The 20,672-nt window shown below is 38.1% G+C and overlaps 1 protein-coding gene across 1 annotated transcript in view; it reads left to right on the top strand.

Moving 5' to 3' along the window:
* DNAH12 (dynein axonemal heavy chain 12) overlaps nt 1–20,672 on the top strand; it is a 300,387-nt gene that overhangs the window by 167,455 nt on the left and 112,260 nt on the right. Inside the window, exons 38-41 of the mRNA XM_053689370.1 lie at nt 10,365–10,531; nt 10,648–10,903; nt 13,822–14,121; nt 19,996–20,174. Of these exons, the coding sequence (XP_053545345.1) occupies nt 10,365–10,531; nt 10,648–10,903; nt 13,822–14,121; nt 19,996–20,174 (902 nt within the window). The remainder of the gene's footprint in view (nt 1–10,364; nt 10,532–10,647; nt 10,904–13,821; nt 14,122–19,995; nt 20,175–20,672) is intronic.

Genomic DNA, 20,672 nt, shown 5'->3' with positions numbered 1-20,672 from the left:
GAAGCTCTGAATCTAATCTCCACTGCCTCACTGTGAAACTATCCCCTTCCTGGATAGTAACAGTTTAAATACAAAAAATTATTATAAAACAGTGGGCGCTTAAAGCGGGAGATTAAGTAGATATGTTGAAAGAAATATCTCTATAGGGAATAGATAAAACTTAAGAGAATAATATCAAATACACTGTGGGTATATACTCTTAAATTTATTAAAATATTTATTTAATGGACAGATCTAAATCAACAATTAATAGTCAAGCTCAAAAACAAAAATACAATATACATTCACTCCCAACTATAGTTGATCATACAACCGTTCACACACTCTCTAAAACAAACAATAATGTCTAATAGAATATATGAACAAGATCAATAAATGAATGCTGGAAATCGCAGCAAACACATAAAGTGTGATATATTTCTATGAAATGGCTTAAATAATGATAAAAATGATGTCTGTTCCTGGTTAAAAGTTTATAAAAATGATGTAAAAATGATGTCTGTTCCTGGTCAAAGGTTTATCATAAAAGTTTATAAACAATAAAACATCTGACAGGTCCGCTACAGCAAGGTAAAAAGCCAAGTCTTAGTCTCTTTTCAAAACTGATTGTCCCAAGTCCCAACAGCCGTCGGTCTTTTTCACCGGCGCTGTATAAGATTTGCAAAAAGGTTAGTCTGTGGGACTTGAATACTTTATGGAAATCTCCGTTATGATCCTGTGTAATTTAAGGCTCTCCGCCTTCTTACCGTGACTCCACTTTGTATCTCAGCCGCTCTGCTACAAACAACCGACCGCACACTGGCGGTTTCCAAGATTCCTACGTCACCTGGTTTCCGGAACCTCCAGGTAGTTCAGACTTGCGCAAGTCTATTACGAGGTGTTAGAAGACCTCTAATCTTGATTCTGTTACCGCTCTTCAGTACTTACACAGTACGCGGTAGAAATTCTCCTCCAGTCTCCATCTGTTAGATAGACTAATAGCAGAATACCAGTTTTGTGTAGTGGCAGGGTGAATCCTCTACGCGTTTCAACCCGTATGGGTCTTTGTCAAGATACTTTACCCTGCACCTGCGCTTTTTTAAATACCCCGCTGTAGCTCCTGATTTGTTAATTATCCATTTCCTTCCAGCATATGTTAAATGTGGGAATCAATGCAAAGACACATGTTTATTCAGATTTTCTAATTCATTCTACAGTCATTCATAAACCCATTCATGTTTGATATCACAATTTCTATCTTAATGTTAAATACAAATCTAAAATACAAATACCACTCTAAAATCATATATTTCATTGTAAAATAGAGGTATATTATAAAAATAGTGTTATACATTTTATAAAAAATGACCCGGTGATTGGAGACAAGCTCCCCCCATACCCAAGGATAGTGTACAAAAAAACAAAAAATTTTAAAACACTTTTAGCCCCTAGCGAATTTAAAAGGAAGAAAGAAAGACCCCTTAAAGATAAAGATCTAAGAGGGGAGGAAATAAGAGGCTTCTTCCCGTGTGTTACTTGTAAAGCTTGTAGAAATGGGATTAAAAAGAAGAATGTAGTGATCCCAGGTATGGATAAAGAATATATGATCAAGGATACAATTAGGTGCAATAGTAAGGGTGTAGTGTACATGTTACAATGCTCGTGCAAATATTCTTATATAGGGGAAACAACCAGGATGTTGAGAGACAGGGTTAGGGAACATCTATGGAATATAGAAAAGGGGAAGCTAGATACACATTTATACCAACATTTTAGAGATGTCCATAAAAATAACATCAAGTATCTTAAATTTTGGGGATTGTGTTTGGTACGGAAAGATTGGAGGGGGGGGGGTAATTTTGAAAATAAACTTTTAAAAAGAGAAGCAGAGTTAATTTATAATTTTAATACACTGTACCCCAATGGTCTTAACTCGGAATTGGAACTGGCCCCTTTTTTAATGTAATTTAATTAATTGAATTTGTAATGTAATTCCTTGTAATATCATTCCCTCTAAGAGAATCTCTTTTTAATATAATACTCAGTTTATCTATCCCACTCGTGATTCCCTTACCTATTTATTTATATATTTATTATATCTGACCATTTCCAATGTACCCTATTATTAAATATATGATTTTTAAATAGATTTTTTGAGAATAAAATGATTTTAGAAATGTCTTTTGAGTTGTAATGCTTCACTGTTTTTAGGTTTTGTATACACATAATTTTTCTTAAAATAAATATGAGGAACCCCCCCCCTTGCAATTTTAATTTAAATCGATTTTAATTTAAATCGAATTTGCTACCTTTTACTACCTTTTTATCTATATTGTAAATATGCTATCATATAATGTATAACACTATTTTTATAATCTACCTCTATTTTACAATGAAATATATGATTTTAGAGTGGTATTTGTATTTTAGATTTGTATTTAACATTAAGATAGAAATTGTGATATCAAACATGAATGGGTTTATGAATGACTGTAGAATGAATTAGAAAATCTGAATAAACATGTGTCTTTGTATTGATTCCCACATTTAACATATGCTGGAAGGAAATGGATAATTAACAAATCAGGAGCTACAGCGGGGTATTTAAAAAAGCGCAGGTGCAGGGTAAAGTATCTTGACAAAGACCCATACGGGTTGAAACGCTTAGAGGATTCACCCTGCCACTACACAAAACTGCCATTCTGCTATTAGTCTATCTAACAGACGGAGACTGGAGGAGAATTTCTACCGCGTACTGTGTAAGTACTGAAGAGCGGTAACAGAATCAAGATTAGAGGTCTTCTAACACCTCGTAATAGACTTGCGCAAGTCTGAACTACCTGGAGGTTCCGGAAACCAGGTGACGTAGGAATCTTGGAAACCGCCAGTGTGCGGTCGGTTGTTTGTAGCAGAGCGGCTGAGATACAAAGTGGAGTCTCGGTAAGAAGGCGGAGAGCCTTAAATTACACATGATCATAACGGAGATTTCCATAAAGTATTCAAGTCCCACAGACTAACCTTTTTGCAAATCTTATACAGCGCCGGTGAAAAAGACCGACGGCTGTTGGGACTTGGGACAATCAGTTTTGAAAAGAGACTAAGACTTGGCTTTTTACCTTGCTGTAGCGGACCTGTCAGATGTTTTATTGTTTATAAACTTTTATGATAAACCTTTGACCAGGAACAGACATAATTTTTACATAATTTTTATAAACTTTTAACCAGGAACAGACATAATTTTTATCATTATTTAAGCCATTTCATAGAAATATATCACACTTTATGTGTTTGGTGCGATTTCCAGCATTCATTTATTGATCTTGTTCATATATTCTATTAGACATTATTGTTTGTTTTAGAGAGTGTGTGAACGGTTGTATGAGCAACTATAGTTGGGAGTGAATGTATATTGTATTTTTGTTTTTGAGCTTGACTATTAATTGTTGATTTAGATCTGTCCATTAAATAAATATTTTAATAAATTTAAGAGTATATACCCACAGTGTATTTGATATTATTCTCTTACGTTTTATCTATTCCCTATAGAGATATTTCTTTCAACATATCTACTTAATCTCCCGCTTTAAGCGCCCACTGTTTTATAATAATTTTTTGCCTATAAATACACCCCTCACCACACCCACAAATCAGTTTTACAAACTTTGCCTCCCATGGAGGTGGTGAAGTAAGTTTGTGCTAGATTCTTCGTTGATATGCGCTCCGCAGCAGGTTGGAGCCCGGTTTTCCTCTCAGCGTGCAGTGAATGTCAGAGGGATGTGAAGAGAGTATTGCCTATTTGAATTCAATGATCTCCTTCTACGGGGTCTATTTCATAGGTTCTCTGTTATCGGTCGTAGAGATTCATCTCTTACCTCCCTTTTCAGATCGACGATATACTCTTATATATACCATTACCTCTACTGATTCTCGTTTCAGTACTGGTTTGGCTTTCTACTACATGTAGATGAGTGTCCTGGGGTAAGTAAGTCTTATTTTCTGTGACACTCTAAGCTATGGTTGGGCACTTTTATATAAAAGTTCTAAATATATGTGTTTAAACATTTATTTGCCTTGATTCAGGATGTTCAACGTTCCTTATTTCAGACAGTCAGTTTCATATTTGGGATAATGCATTTGAATAAATCATTTTTTTCTTACCTTAAAATTTGACTTTTTTTCTGTGGGCTGTTAGGCTCGCGGGGGCTGAAAATGCTTCATTTTATTGCGTCATTCTTGGCGCGGACTTTCTTGGCGCAAATTTTTTTTGTCATTTCCGGCGTCATACATGTCGCCGGAAGTTGCGTAATTTTTTGGACTTTTTTGCGCCAAAAAATTTCGGCGTTACCGGATGTGGCGCCATTTTTGGCGCCAAAAGCATTTAGGCGCCAAATAATGTGGGCGGCTTTTTTGGCGCTAAAAAATTTGAGCGTCATTGTTGTCTCCACAATATTTAAGTCTCATTATTTATTGCTTCTGGTTGCTAGAAGCTTGTTCATTGTCATTTTTTTCCCATTCCTGAAACTGTCATTTAAGGAATTTGATCATTTTTGCTTTATATGTTGTTTTTTCTATTACATATTGCAAGATGTCTCATATTGTCCCTGAATCAGAAGCCACTTCTGGAAAAACGCTTAACTGAGTTTCAGTTCTACCAAAGCTAAGTTCATTTATTTTAAATGTTATAAATGTTTATCTTTAGCTATGGTTTGTAATAAGGTATTATGATATACTTTTACAGAATCCATTAGTGTTTATGCTTTATATATTTCCATTCTTACATTTTATGTACAAGAAATATTTAGAAGATTTATAAGAAATATTTTCTGATTCTATTTTAAAGGCTTTGTCTGACTTCGTGCCTTCTAATAAAATTTTTAGGTCTTTTTCACTTTTTTTTTAATTATTGAAGTTTCAAATGACCAACAACATACTGATTTATCTTTCTCTGATGATGTTTTTTCTCTTTCAGAAATTTTCTTCATCAGATATTGACACTAACAAATCTACTTTTTAATTATTTTTCTATTATTAAAGTATATTTGTTCTTTGTTGAAAAGGTGTTGATTATTTTGGATATTAAGGTAACTAGTTCTTTAAGACTAGCTGACACTATTTCTGCCTATTTATTTCTTCTGTGTTTTCAGAGGTTTTCTTTCCAATTCCCCATTCTAGGGAATGGAATAGGCTGAGAATTTTCTTTTATTCCTTTTTCAAAGGTTTTAAACTATATTCTTTGCCAGCAGTTAAATTCAATTTGGAGGGTTCTCCAATTTATTGGGGCTATCTCTACTTCTACTAATTATGCTATTGTTTCTATAGCAAAATAGTATTTATTTTCCTTTAGATAGTTGTATCTTATTTATGGAAAATTATTTCGTTTCAGGTACTTTTCTTGGTCCTGTGATTTATTTGGATATTGCAATTGCTTCATTTTTTCTGTTTACTTTAAGATCAAGTATCAGATTATGATTTATTTTAGCATTGTTAAAGGACAACATTTACTAGACTAGGTGCTGTTGCATTTGTCTTGTTGTTTTGCATTTATTGATTATGCAAGTCCACTGTATTGACTGGTCCTTTAAACTAGACTATAATGCTAATAATTTCATTTGTGTCTTCATTTTATTGAATATTTTCGCAAATGAGGGTTAATCTATGTCTTTAGCTATTTTAGCTAGAAGTATTTTGTTTTAAGATAATCAATTATTTGTTTTATAATTGGATTCAATTCTTAACTGTTACTCTGGGCTTCAAGATTGAGTTCTAAGACTAAAACTTTAAGCTTATACTAGTTTAGTTGTTCTTATTAAGGAACAAATTCCTGAGTTCTTTCCCAAGTAACATGTTTGTAATTGGGGTTCGAAATCAGCTTCCTAATATTGCGATGTTCGTGCCGTATTCCAGCTTGGCTGGTAAGGGGCAGGTTAAGACTTCTTTGAAATTTATTTGGTTCTATTTTGTCCAAATTTCTTTGATTTTATTCCAGTAAGGCTAACACTTTCTTTAAGTGTGTTTCTGTCCTATATATTTTGGGTACTGTTGAAGCATGGCTGGGCACCCATGGGGTTCAAGCGCTGCTCAGACCTGGAATCTTCTGGGGTATTTCTTCCAGTTCCTTTTTTAGGAACCGGGTTTGGAGTTTTATTCAAACTATTTTGCCTTTTTATGATCATTGATAGCATTATTTGTTTTCATTAGATACAATAAATGCATATTTTCATTTTTCTGTTTTCATTCAGATTATTTTCTGAGGATGCGGAATCTCATATGATTCACTTGCTCTTTAGGACATAGATAGAGGATCTTTTTTTCTAAAGCTCTTGATTCCTCACACAAGGGTCACCTTTTTTAGGTTTCCAGAAAGTTTGTGTCACTGTCTTTGTCTCTATCAGACGAGGGATAATTCTATTGGGTTCCGTCTGTCGGTACCTTTAGTCTCTATTATTTCCTTCAGTTGCTATATATGCATAGAAGTTTTAGGTCTTATGGCCACGGCATTGGATTCAATTCCCTTTGCTCATTTTCACTAGAAAGAACCTTTCCAGTCTTTTATGAGTGTTGTTTCTTCTAGAATATGGTTGGAGGATCAATTTACCAAAAAGTTTGTTGATTCCTCAGACAAGGGTAACCTTTTTTAGGTTTCCTGATAGATTCAGTGTCCTTGACTCTGTCTCTGACGGACAAGAGACGTCTGAAATTGGTTTCAGCTTGTCGAAACCTTCAGTCTCAATCTTTCCCTTCGGTAGCCTTATGCATGGAAATTCTAGGTCTTATGACTGCTGCATTGGACGCGGTTCCCTTTGCTCGTTTTCACATGCGATCTCTTCAGCTCTGTATGCTGAACCAGTGGTGCAGGGATTATACAAAGATATCTCAATTAATATCTTTAAAACCGATTGTTCGACACTTTCTGACGTGGTGGACAGACCACCATCGTTTAATTCAGGGGGCTTCTTTTGTTCTTCCAACCTGGACTGAGATTTCAACAGATGCAAGTCTGACAGGTTGGGGAGCTGTTTGGGGGTCTCTGACAGCACAAGGGGTTTGGGAATCTCAGGAGGTGAGATTACCAATCAATATTTTGGATCTCCGTGCAATTTTCAGAGCTCTTCAGTCATAACCTCTTCTAAGAGAGAGTCGTTCATTTGTTTTCAGACGGACAATGTCACAACTGTGGCATATGTCAATCATCAAGGAGGGACTCACAGTCCTCTGGCTATGAAAGAAGTATCTCGAATTCTGGTTTGGGCGGAATCCAGCTCCTGTCTAATTTCTGCGGTTCATATCCCAGGTATAGACAATTGGGAAGCGGATTATCTCAGTTACCAAACGTTACATCCGGGCAAATGGTCTCTTCACCCAGAGGTATTTCTTCAAATTGTTCAAATGTGGGGACTTCCAGAAATAGATAAGAAGCTTCCCAGGTATCTGTCCAGATCCAGGGATCCTCAGGCGGAGGCAGTGGATGCATTGTCACTTCCTTGGAAGTATCATCCTGCCTATATCTTTCCACCTCTAGTTCTTCTTCCAAGAGTAATTTACAAGATTCTAAGGGGTGCTCGTCTGTTCTGCTGGTGGCTCCAGCATGGCCTCACAGGTTTTGGTATGCGGATCTTGTCCGGATGGCCACTTGCCAACCGTGGACTCTTCCGTTAAGACCAGACCTTCTATCACAAGGTCCTTTTTTCCATCAGGATCTCAAATCCTTAAATTTGAAGGTATAGAGATTCAACGCTTGATTCTCAGTCATAGAGGTTTCTCTGACTCTCTGATTAATACTATGTTACAGGCTCGTAAATCTGTATCTAGGAAGATATATTATCGAGTCTGGAAGGTTTACATTTCTTGGTGTTTTTGTCATAATTTTTCTTGGCATTCTTTTAGAATTCCTAGAATTTTACAGTTTCTTCAGGATGGTTTGGATAAAGGTTTGTCTGCAAGTTCCTTGAAGGACAAATCTCTGCTCTTTCTGTTCTTTCTCACAGAAAGATTACTAGTCTTCCTGTTATTCATTGTTTTGTACAAGCTTTGGTTCATATAAAACCTGTTATTAAGTCAATTTCTCCTCCTTGGAGTTTGAATTTGGTTCTGGGGGCTCTTCAAGCTCCTCCGTTTAAACCTATGCATTCGCTGGACATTAAATTACTTTCTTGGAAAGTTTTGTTTCTTTTGGCCATCTCTTCTGCTAGAAGAGTTTCTGAATTATCTGCTCTTTCTTGTGAGTCTCCTTTTCTGATTTTTCATCAGGATAAGGCGGTGTTGCGAACTTCTTTTAAATTCTTACCTAAGGTTGTGAATTCTAACAACATTAGTAGAGAAATTGTGGTTCCTTCATTGTGTCCTAATCCTAAGAATTCTAAGGAGAGATCATTGCATTCTTTGGATGTAGTTAGAGCTTTGAAATATTATGTTGAAGCTACTAAGAATTTCCGAAAGACTTTTAGTCTATTTGTTATCTTTTCCGGTTCTAGGAAAGGTCAGAAGGCCTCTGCCATTTCTTTGGCATCTTGGTTGAAATCATTAATTCATCATGCTTATGTCGAGTCGGGTCAAACTCCGCCTCTAAGGATTACAGCTCATTCTACTAGGTCAGTTTCTACTTCCTGGGCGTTTAGGAATGAAGCTTCGGTTGATCAGATTTGCAAAGCAGCAACTTGGTCTTCTTTGCATACTTTTACTAAATTCTACCATTTTGATGTGTTTTCTTCTTCTGAAGCAGTTTTTGGTAGAAAAGTTCTTCAGGCAGCTGTTTCAGTTTGATTCTTCTGCTTATAATTTCAGTTTTTTTTCATTATAAGATTTAAACTTTATTTTGGGTGTGGATTATTTTCAGCGGAATTGGCTGTCTTTATTTTATCCCTCCCTCTCTAGTGACTCTTGCGTGGAAGATCCACATCTTGGGTATTCATTATCCCATACGTCACTAGCTCATGGACTCTTGCTAATTACATGAAAGAAAACATAATTTATGTAAGAACTTACCTGATAAATTCATTTCTTTCATATTAGCAAGAGTCCATGAGGCCCACCCTTTTTGTGGTGGTTATGATTTTTTTGTATAAAGCACAATTATTCCAATTCCTTATTTTTTATGCTTTCGCACTTTTGTCTTATCACCCCACTTCTTGGCTATGTGTTAAACTGATTTGTGGGTGTGGTGAGGGGTGTATTTATAGGCATTTTGAGGTTTGGGAAACTTTGCCCCTCCTGGTAGGAATGTATATCCCATACGTCACTAGCTCATGGACTCTTGCTAATATGAAAGAAATGAATTTATCAGGTAAGTTCTTACATAAATTATGTTTTTTAATATGCAATGCGTTTCTCAGTTGTCGTGACTGTTTCCTCAGGCATCTATAAGAGAGTTTTGCTATGTCGCTCCCCTTTGTTTTCGTATATTAATCAAATGTTAGTTGTATTATTTTTTTTCTATGGAAGTTTAATCAAACTTTAATGTCTTTTATGTATTTTGATAAATTTGCCATATGGAATAAAATAGGAATTAATACAGGTAGCCCTCAGTTTATGCCGGGGTTAGGTTCCAGAAGGAATGATTGTAAATCGAAACCGTTGTAAATTGAAACCCAGTTTATAATGTAAGTCAATGGGAAGTGAGGGAGTTAGATTCCAGGCCCCTCTCAAAATTGACATTAGTAACACATAATACATTATTTTTAAAGCTTTGAAATGAAGACGTTAAATGCTAAATAGCATTATAAACCTAATTAAATAATCACACAACAGACTGTATCATCAAACTAAGTTTAGTGAACAAAAACATTTGCTAATAATCACACAACAGACTGTATTATCAAACTAAGTTTAATGAACAAAAACATTTTTTTACTTGCATTTTTCTGCAAACAGTTCTCTACATTGTTAGCATGTTAGATAATATTGGGTCTGCACCTATTCTATGCATTTCAATCTGGACTGATTAAGCAGTTAGGCACCCTCACCTCAAGCAGCTGGACAGGAAGATAATAGGGAAGTAGTTGCTAGATCTTGTTCCTTTGAAAGCTGCTCGATAGCTAATGTCTGTTTTGTGTACACAGATTAATTTCAATCTGCTAAGCTTGCAAAACTTTGCTGCATCACAAGCGGACAGCTCTACCTACTGGCTATTTTAATTAGGGCACTGCTTTTCAATGCTTTTCAATAGCAGTCACATGACTGGAAAAAAAAGGTTGTTATTCTGAAACGGCGCAAATTGAACCGGCGTAAACCGAGGGTCACCTGTATTTATCTCTAGTATGAAGTAAAATTTGATTAATATGTTGATTAAACAGGAATGTGTACAACAATAGTGCAGTTATCTGCCTTCATGAAATTGTAAGAATTTTATTGTTTGTGAAAGAATGTTAACTACGGAATGCTTATTTCAGAACATTGTTATGGACAGACTAGATAAAAGACGTAAAGGAGTTTTTGGACCACCAGTGGGTAAAAAATGTATAATTTTTGTTGATGATATGAACATGCCAGCCTTGGAAAAATATGGAGCGCAACCACCCATTGAATTGTTGAGGCAGTTCTTTGACCACGGAAACTGGTAATTTAAGTATAGCTAATCATGATGATAAACTAGATTCACATTTTAGTATTTGACTTAATCCATATTTTTGTCTTCAAAATAGAGATAAATTGTTGTTGATTTTATTTTTTAAGGTATGACTTGAAAGATACTACTAAAATCAGTCTGGTTGATGTGCAGCTGATCGCAGCAATGGGTCCCCCTGGTGGTGGGAGGAATGCAGTTACACCTCGTTTTTTGCGCCACTTTAATATATGCACCATTAACGCATTCAGTGATGAGACTATGGTTCGCATTTTTTCTACTGTTGTTGCTTTCTACCTTAGAAACAATGAATTCTCACCTGAATTCTTTTCTCTTGGCAACCAAATTGTTAATGGAACTATGGAGGTAAGCACAATATATATTGATACATAAAGCCACATAGAATTCTCATGTTATTGATTATAAAGTGAAACAGGGGTGTTTTAAAAATTTTACATAAAAGTTTGATTTATAAAGTAAAAGGGACAGTCTACTCCAGGATTTTTTATTGTTTAAAAAGATAGATAAACACTTTACCCATTCCCCAGTTTTGATTAACCAACACTGTTATATTAAAGGGACAGTCTACACCAGAATTGTTATTGTTTTAAAAGATAGATAATCCCTTTATTACCCATTCCCCAGTTTTGCATAACCAACACAATTATAATAATACACTTTTTACCTCTGTGATTACCCTGTATCTAAGCTTCTGCATATTGCCCCCTTATTTCAGTTCTTTTGACAGACATGCATTTTAGCCAATCAGTGCTGACTCCTAGTTAACTCCACGTGTGTTAGCACAAATTTATCTATATGAAACACATGAACTAACACCCTCTATTGGTGAAAAACTGTCAAAATGCATTCAGATAAGAGGCGGCCTTCAAGGTCTAAGAAATTAGTATATGAAACTCCTATGTTTAGCTTTCAACTAAGAATACCAAAAGAACAAAGCAAAATTGGTGATAAAAGTAAATGTGTAAGTTGTTTAAAATTACATGCTCTATCTGAATCATGAAAGTTTATTTTGGACTAGACTGTCCCTTTAATACACTTTTTTCCTTTGCGATTACCTTGTGTCTAAGCCTCTGCAGACTGCCCCTTATCTCAGTTCTTTTGACAGAAAGAGTAATAAAACTGTCTGGGACAGAGAATCTCGCAAGGGAGAGGGATTTGGACAAGGAGCACTCAGCACTGATAAACAAAATATCTAAATCAAATACAAATCAAATTATGGTGTTTTCAAGCTTATTTGTATTTGCAGTCACTTCTGTAGTTGCATACATACCATTATCTACTAGTGCAATAAGTGCATTGTGTTTTTTAAAACCACCATTTATACTAAAACATTCTGTACTGTAGGATTGGCTATGGGAAAGCTTTGTAAACAAGATGAAGCAGAAAAATAAACCTTCCTGTGGGGGTGGGAGAATACAATGAACTCTTATCAGCTGTATGCCTGAGTGCATTTTCCCTGTATTAAATGTTTTTTTTCTTGCATACTTTAAAGGGACACTCAATCAAAATTAAACTTTCATTATTCAGATAGAGCAGCAATTTTAAACAACTTTCCAATTACTTCCATTAACAAAATGTGCACCGTTTTTTAATATTTAAATTTTTTGAGTCACCAGCTCCTACTGAGCATGTGCAAGAATAAGCGTGTATGCATTTGTGAATGGCTGATGGCTGTCACATGGTATGTGTATGTATTTGTGATTGGCTGATGGCTGTCACATGGTACGTGTATGCATTTGTGATTGGCTGATGGCTGTCACATGGTACAGGGGGAGTGGAAAAAGACATACATTTTAAAATTGTCAGAAAAAAAATCTACTACTCATTTGAAGTTCAGACTAAGTGCTATTGCATTGTCTTGTTATCTTGCATTTGTTGTTTATGCAAATCTACTGTGTTGACTGGTCCTTTAAATGCTGAGTACAACTACAGCAGCGGTTACTACACACTATGCTATTGGTTTTCCTCATGTGCCTGCAGCTGTCTTCAAAATCATTCTTTTCTTTTAACCCCTTACAATTATCAGTTAGTGAAGCTCTGCATTTTTACCCTTTGCGGGGCGCCATCTTGGAGCTTAGCTTTGTTATGTATTTTTTAGTAAACTGTGCAAAAAACTGAACAAATGTAACGATTCCGCTCTCTATTATGTGAGCTAAACTGAAGTGCACGGTACAGCTGTCACAAAAGTCAGTAACATCACAAATATGTGCACTGTTTCTGTCCAGTGGAGGATCCTCCATATGATCTAGGACTACAGATGTAAAATAAAAATAAAAATCGTTATGCATCAGTAAAGAATATACATAACACATGTAGTAAAAACGTTTTCCATCTTAGAAATCTTCACTGCTGGAATTCTTAAATGTTATGCACCACTGCCACCTGCTGGCTGCAAGTAATATAGCAAGCACTATAATATGATTGTGTGTGAGGGTAATAAATATTATATATATATATATATATATATATATATATATATATGTATATGTGTGTGTGTGTGTGAATTGTGAAAAAAACTAGGCTGATATTTTACCACATAGGTATTTAATAAATTTTTGGTGTGATACATTTTGTAATATTTATATATATACTGTGTGTATATATATATATATATATATATATATATATATATAAATATATATATATACATATATGTATATATATATACATATATATATTATTTTTTAATATACAGTGTGTGTGTAATATATATATGTAATATATATATATATATATATAATTTTTTTGATATACAGTGTGTGTGTAATATATATATATCTATATATATATATATATATATATATATATATATATATATATATATATTTTACATAACTGGTCTGTGAACCCCCATTTGACTAACCCACGAGCCACCACTGCTTCTGTCACATGATGCAACAACACCTGCGCTACAAAATGGCGGCGCCCAGTATAAAATGCAGAGCTTTACCAGCTGGATTCTGTAATGAGGAAAAGAAAAGAACAGCTTTAAACTTCACATTTTGTATAATTTTCACACAAGTTGCAATGTGTAACATTACAATTTTTAGTTTGCACGTGCAATATGCTTTCTTATTGCACTCTATACTGTAATGCACGTGTCTGTCCTTTGCATACAGTAATGTAGTTTACACTAATTTTCCCTTTAGAAGATACTGTGTAGGACCTTGTAGCAATGACAAATGTTTTTAGATAATAAAACAGACCCTATTCTCAGGAACAACCATATTAAACTCGCTGTGATCTGTCTCCCCAAATTCTAGGTGTATAAGAAAGCAATGGAAAACCTCTTACCTACGCCAACAAAATCACATTACACATTCAATCTCCGTGATTTCTCACGTGTTATACAAGGTTGCTTACTTGTCAAGAAAGAGTCTGTTGAGCACAAGCGTGTGATGGTGCGTCTTTTTGTTCATGAAGTGCTTCGAGTGTTTTATGACCGCTTGGTAGACGACAAAGATAGATCCTGGGTTTTTAGACTAATCAAAGACATTATTAAAGAGCATTTCAAGGAAAATTTTGAATCAGTTTTTGAGCATCTAAAACAAGGAAATGAAGCGGTAAGCGCTAAATGGTTTAATATGAGTTTATGTTGAAGAAGCAACCTATCTGAAACTTACATGAAAATATTTGATATTGCAAAGGTCTAGTATTGATATACTAATTTAAATGAGTATACAAAGAGAGAAGCGCTCTACCAGGAACGAACAACAGCTCAGTGGCATGTTCTATGGCGATTTACCACCCGGAAGCAGCCTCTTTTAGACCAGTGTGCTTTTCACAGAAGAAAACTTTCCTGAAGTATATCAGTCTGATCCCGCCAAGTAAGGTCAGTCCAGCCCCGAAATACCAGGCAATTCTCCTCTGAACAAGGAACATGACAACCCCAGACGATCGTTTCGGCCTTCTATGGGCCTCGTCAGTGAGGTGCAGCCACATTCCTCTAAGCACACTGGGCAAGGAGTCCACGTCTGGTTTCCCCCATCACCCATAGGGAGACTTCCCCAGGGTCATAATAATTTGCATACAAAGAGAGAAGCGCTCTACCAGGAACGAACAACAGCTCAGTGGCTTGTTCTATGGCGATTTACCACCCGGAAGCAGCCTCTTTTAGACCAGTGTGCTTTTCACAGAAGAAAACTTTCCTGAAGTATATCAGTCTGATCCCGCCAAGTAAGGTCAGTCCAGCCCCGAAATACCAGGCAATTCTCCTCTGAACAAGGAACATGACAACCCCAGACGATCGTTTCGGCCTTCTATGGGCCTCGTCAGTGAGGTGCAGCCACATTCCTCTAAGCACACTGGGCAAGGAGTCCACGTCTGGTTTCCCCCATCACCCATAGGGAGACTTCCCCAGGGTCATAATAATTTGCATACAAAGAGAGAAGCGCTCTACCAGGAACGAACAACAGCTCAGTGGCTTGTTCTATGGCGATTTACCACCCGGAAGCAGCCTCTTTTAGACCAGTGTGCTTTTCACAGAAGAAAACTTTCCTGAAGTATATCAGTCTGATCCCGCCAAGTAAGGTCAGTCCAGCCCCGAAATACCAGGCAATTCTCCTCTGAACAAGGAACATGACAACCCCAGACGATCGTTTCGGCCTTCTATGGGCCTCGTCAGTGAGGTGCAGCCACATTCCTCTAAGCACACTGGGCAAGGAGTCCACGTCTGGTTTCCCCCATCACCCATAGGGAGACTTCCCCAGGGTCATAATAATTTGCATACAAAGAGAGAAGCGCTCTACCAGGAACGAACAACAGCTCAGTGGCTTGTTCTATGGCGATTTACCACCCGGAAGCAGCCTCTTTTAGACCAGTGTGCTTTTCACAGAAGAAAACTTTCCTGAAGTATATCAGTCTGATCCCGCCAAGTAAGGTCAGTCCAGCCCCGAAATACCAGGCAATTCTCCTCTGAACAAGGAACATGACAACCCCAGACGATCGTTTCGGCCTTCTATGGGCCTCGTCAGTGAGGTGCAGCCACATTCCTCTAAGCACACTGGGCAAGGAGTCCACGTCTGGTTTCCCCCATCACCCATAGGGAGACTTCCCCAGGGTCATAATAATTTGCATACAAAGAGAGAAGCGCTCTACCAGGAACGAACAACAGCTCAGTGGCTTGTTCTATGGCGATTTACCACCCGGAAGCAGCCTCTTTTAGACCAGTGTGCTTTTCACAGAAGAAAACTTTCCTGAAGTATATCAGTCTGATCCCGCCAAGTAAGGTCAGTCCAGCCCCGAAATACCAGGCAATTCTCCTCTGAACAAGGAACATGACAACCCCAGACGATCGTTTCGGCCTTCTATGGGCCTCGTCAGTGAGGTGCAGCCACATTCCTCTAAGCACACTGGGCAAGGAGTCCACGTCTGGTTTCCCCCATCACCCATAGGGAGACTTCCCCAGGGTCATAATAATTTGCATACAAAGAGAGAAGCGCTCTACCAGGAACGAACAACAGCTCAGTGGCTTGTTCTATGGCGATTTACCACCCGGAAGCAGCCTCTTTTAGACCAGTGTGCTTTTCACAGAAGAAAACTTTCCTGAAGTATATCAGTCTGATCCCGCCAAGTAAGGTCAGTCCAGCCCCGAAATACCAGGCAATTCTCCTCTGAACAAGGAACATGACAACCCCAGACGATCGTTTCGGCCTTCTATGGGCCTCGTCAGTGAGGTGCAGCCACATTCCTCTAAGCACACTGGGCAAGGAGTCCACGTCTGGTTTCCCCCATCACCCATAGGGAGACTTCCCTCCAGGCTTAGAGGAATGTGGCTGCACCTCACTGACGAGGCCCATAGGAGGCCGAAACGATCGTCTGGGGTTGTCATGTTCCTTGTTCAGAGGAGAATTGCCTGGTATTTCGGGGCTGGACTGACCTTACTTGGCGGGATCAGACTGATATACTTCAGGAAAGTTTTCTTCTGTGAAAAGCACACTGGTCTAAAAGAGGCTGCTTCCGGGTGGTAAATCGCCATAGAACAAGCCACTGAGCTGTTGTTCGTTCCTGGTAGAGCGCTTCTCTCTTTGTATGCAAATTATTATGACCCTGGGGAGGTCTCCCTATGGGTGATGGGGGAAGCCAGACGTGGACTCCTTGCCCAGTGTGCTTAGAGGAATGTGGCTGCACCTCACTGACGAGGCCCATAGGAGGCCGAAACGATCGTCTGGGGTTGTCATGTTCCTTGTTCAGAGGAGAATTGCCTGGTATTTCGGGGCTGGACTGACCTTACTTGGCGGGATCAGACTGATATACTTCAGGAAAGTTTTCTTCTGTGAAAAGCACACTGGTCTAAAAGAGGCTGCTTCCGGGTGGTAAATCGCCATAGAACAAGCCACTGAGCTGTTGTTCGTTCCTGGTAGAGCGCTTCTCTCTTTGTATGCAAATTATTATGACCCTGGGGAGGTCTCCCTATGGGTGATGGGGGAAGCCAGACGTGGACTCCTTGCCCAGTGTGCTTAGAGGAATGTGGCTGCACCTCACTGACGAGGCCCATAGGAGGCCGAAACGATCGTCTGGGGTTGTCATGTTCCTTGTTCAGAGGAGAATTGCCTGGTATTTCGGGGCTGGACTGACCTTACTTGGCGGGATCAGACTGATATACTTCAGGAAAGTTTTCTTCTGTGAAAAGCACACTGGTCTAAAAGAGGCTGCTTCCGGGTGGTAAATCGCCATAGAACAAGCCACTGAGCTGTTGTTCGTTCCTGGTAGAGCGCTTCTCTCTTTGTATGCAAATTATTTTGACCCTGGGGAGGTCTCCCTATGGGTGATGGGGGAAGCCAGACGTGGACTCCTTGCCCAGTGTGCTTAGAGGAATGTGGCTGCACCTCACTGACGAGGCCCATAGGAGGCCGAAACGATCGTCTGGGGTTGTCATGTTCCTTGTTCAGAGGAGAATTGCCTGGTATTTCGGGGCTGGACTGACCTTACTTGGCGGGATCAGACTGATATACTTCAGGAAAGTTTTCTTCTGTGAAAAGCACACTGGTCTAAAAGAGGCTGCTTCCGGGTGGTAAATCGCCATAGAACAAGCCACTGAGCTGTTGTTCGTTCCTGGTAGAGCGCTTCTCTCTTTGTATGCAAATTATTATGACCCTGGGGAGGTCTCCCTATGGGTGATGGGGGAAGCCAGACGTGGACTCCTTGCCCAGTGTGCTTAGAGGAATGTGGCTGCACCTCACTGACGAGGCCCATAGGAGGCCGAAACGATCGTCTGGGGTTGTCATGTTCCTTGTTCAGAGGAGAATTGCCTGGTATTTCGGGGCTGGACTGACCTTACTTGGCGGGATCAGACTGATATACTTCAGGAAAGTTTTCTTCTGTGAAAAGCACACTGGTCTAAAAGAGGCTGCTTCCGGGTGGTAAATCGCCATAGAACAAGCCACTGAGCTGTTGTTCGTTCCTGGTAGAGCGCTTCTCTCTTTGTATGTAATTTAAATGAGTGTGTGTCACATTTTGTAAAAAATAAAAAACAAATTGGAAATATAGATAGCAGATTTCTTTAAAGGGACATTAAACCTAACATTTTATAAAATGCACTTGATATCCATTATTGAAGACCATACCTAGATAGGCTTAGAATCATGCATATGTCTAAAGCACTATATGGCAGTGTACAATTAAAAATAAATACTTTGATCTCTTGTTGTCCTTTTTGAAATGCAGGTATTTAGACTCGGGAGCATGCTCATGTCTTGAGCGCTATATATGTTATTCATCGTGCAATCCCTGCTGCCATATGGTGCTTCAGACATGAGCATGCTCCTGAGCCTGCCTACCTGCTTTTCAAACAAGTATACCAAGAGATCAAACTGTATTTTTTTAATTGTACACTCGGCTCTTTCAGGGTCTGTTAATGTTGTAAACAAAATAATGAGAACCTGTACAATAGTTCATGATAACTATATTATAGTACACTACAGTGCGCGGTCTGGTAATATAATATTCCAATAATATTTGTGTTGGAGCACAGATGTGTTAACACCAGTTGCCGCATCATTGACCTAACCCACTTTTATCTTAGACCACAATGTTCTTAAAACACTGGATTTTAATAACAATTAAGGACTAGGGGTTGTATTGCTATATGTAACTGTAAATGAAAATGTTTCAAGAAAATTCCATTTTTGTAGTAACTTTAGGATTTATGGAAGCAACATGCTATATTATTACCTTAACCTATTTACCTGCCTCACCATGATTTAGACTAGTTTAGCAACCTATCACTGGTCCGGTGGAGCATGAATATATATATATATATATATATATATATATATACATACACACACACACACAGAGAGAAGTGCACTCTCAGGAATGAAAAACCAGCTCAATACATTTTTAGCTTGGTCTATCGGGATTTACCAACTGGGTGCAGCTTCGTTTTAGCCCAGTAATGCTTTCCTGTAGTATATCAGTCTAATCCCACTTGTTATGGTCATTCCAGTGCTGTGTATTGTGTATAATTATCATATTTAAGAGAACTTGGTGAAATACACGTCTGATTCAGATTACATTTTCATATGATTACCTTTGAAACAGAGCTAGTTTAAGACACTATGCTGCCTGGGTCCAACTAGAGTCTAAACCCAACCGATTAGATTAGAGTCTAAACCCAACCATAGTGAGCAGTCTCCAAGGTGATTGACATCTCACATGCTAATAGTGTCTTAAAACACTATTAGCTCCCCCATCTCCTACCACTCTCAAATGCCCCCTGGGTCCTATGGTTCCACCTTATCTAATCATATGGTATTCTGAAATACTTGTGGGTGGTCTGGTGCAGTTGTATGTGAAGGTGGGAAAGTTAGGGTAAACGTTGTGTGAAAAAAGATTAAAAGGCCATGATACCCAAATGTTGAAACACTTGAAAAGTGATGCAGCATAGATGTAAAAAGCTGGCTAGAAAATATCACCTTGACATCTCTATGTAAAAAAGAAAGATATTTTACCTCAAAATGTCCTAAGTAGTCACATCCCATTGCAAAGGACTTTAAGCAGGAAATCAGTATGTCTGTCCCGGGACAGCTAAGGGAGTGAGCTTTCATGCACACTCATGTTATTTCTCTATTCAGTTTAAGGATGTTTACTATGAAATCTCAATAAATCACAGTAAATCAGTTCATGACCTCAGCACTGCTGATGCTGATTGGCTGCTGTTCATTTCTTCCTTCCTTCCTTTTTTTTTTTTACCTGCAGCTGGGCAGTAACTGAAAGATACCTTTTTACAGAGCACTTACTCTGGTGAGCTGAGGAAATTGTGAGGTAAAATATCTTCCTTTTTACATAGAGATGCTCAGGGGATATTTTTAAGTATTATGTCCCTTTAACTTTTAAGTTTCTGCTTTATTGTTAGGGGTTTCATTGTTGATATTAATGATTATGTTGGTAGATTTGTTTAATTTCTCTTTATACAAATGCTACATTTTTGGCTGTAGCTTTCTGAAGAAGATATCAGAAATTTATTGTTTGGAGACTACATGAATCCCGACCTAGAAGGAGATGAGAGACTGTATGCAGAAATACCCAGTGTGCAGCAATTCAGTGATGTTGTAGAGCGCTGCTTGGAAGAATATAACCAAACTCACAAAACCAGGATGAACCTTGTTATTTTCAGGTAAAAATGTTTTATGAAAAATCTTCATATTTACAAAAAGAATATGAAGACCAATCAGTGAGCATCTTTAACGTTGTATGAACGCAATTTGGTTAAAGTGTCTGCAAAACTCAAATGTGGCTTCATTAGACAAACCAATCACATGCTTCACCAGTCAAGTTTTCATTGACCCATCAACCCTACATTTATTTTTTTAATTAAAGGCACATGAAACCCAATTTTTTTCTTTCATGATTCAGATAGAGAATACCATTTAACCCCTTAATGACAACTGACGTACCAGGTACGTCATGCATTAACAAGCAGTTAATGACAATGGACGTACCTGGTACGTCAGTTGTCAAACAGAGTGCTGGAAGCGATCACAAATGCTTCCAGCAGCTCTGAGGGTATTGCAGTGATGCCTCGATATGGAGGCATCCTGCAATACCACTTTACAAGCCTCCGATGCAGAGAGAGCCACTCTGTGGCCCTCTCTGCACCGGTAGCGATAGTGCC

The sequence above is a fragment of the Bombina bombina genome, chromosome 7 (assembly GCF_027579735.1).
Source record: "Bombina bombina isolate aBomBom1 chromosome 7, aBomBom1.pri, whole genome shotgun sequence".
Lineage (NCBI taxonomy): Eukaryota > Metazoa > Chordata > Amphibia > Anura > Bombinatoridae > Bombina > Bombina bombina.
Note: the sequence above shows the minus strand (reverse complement) of the source record. Positions and strands in the feature narration are given on the sequence as shown.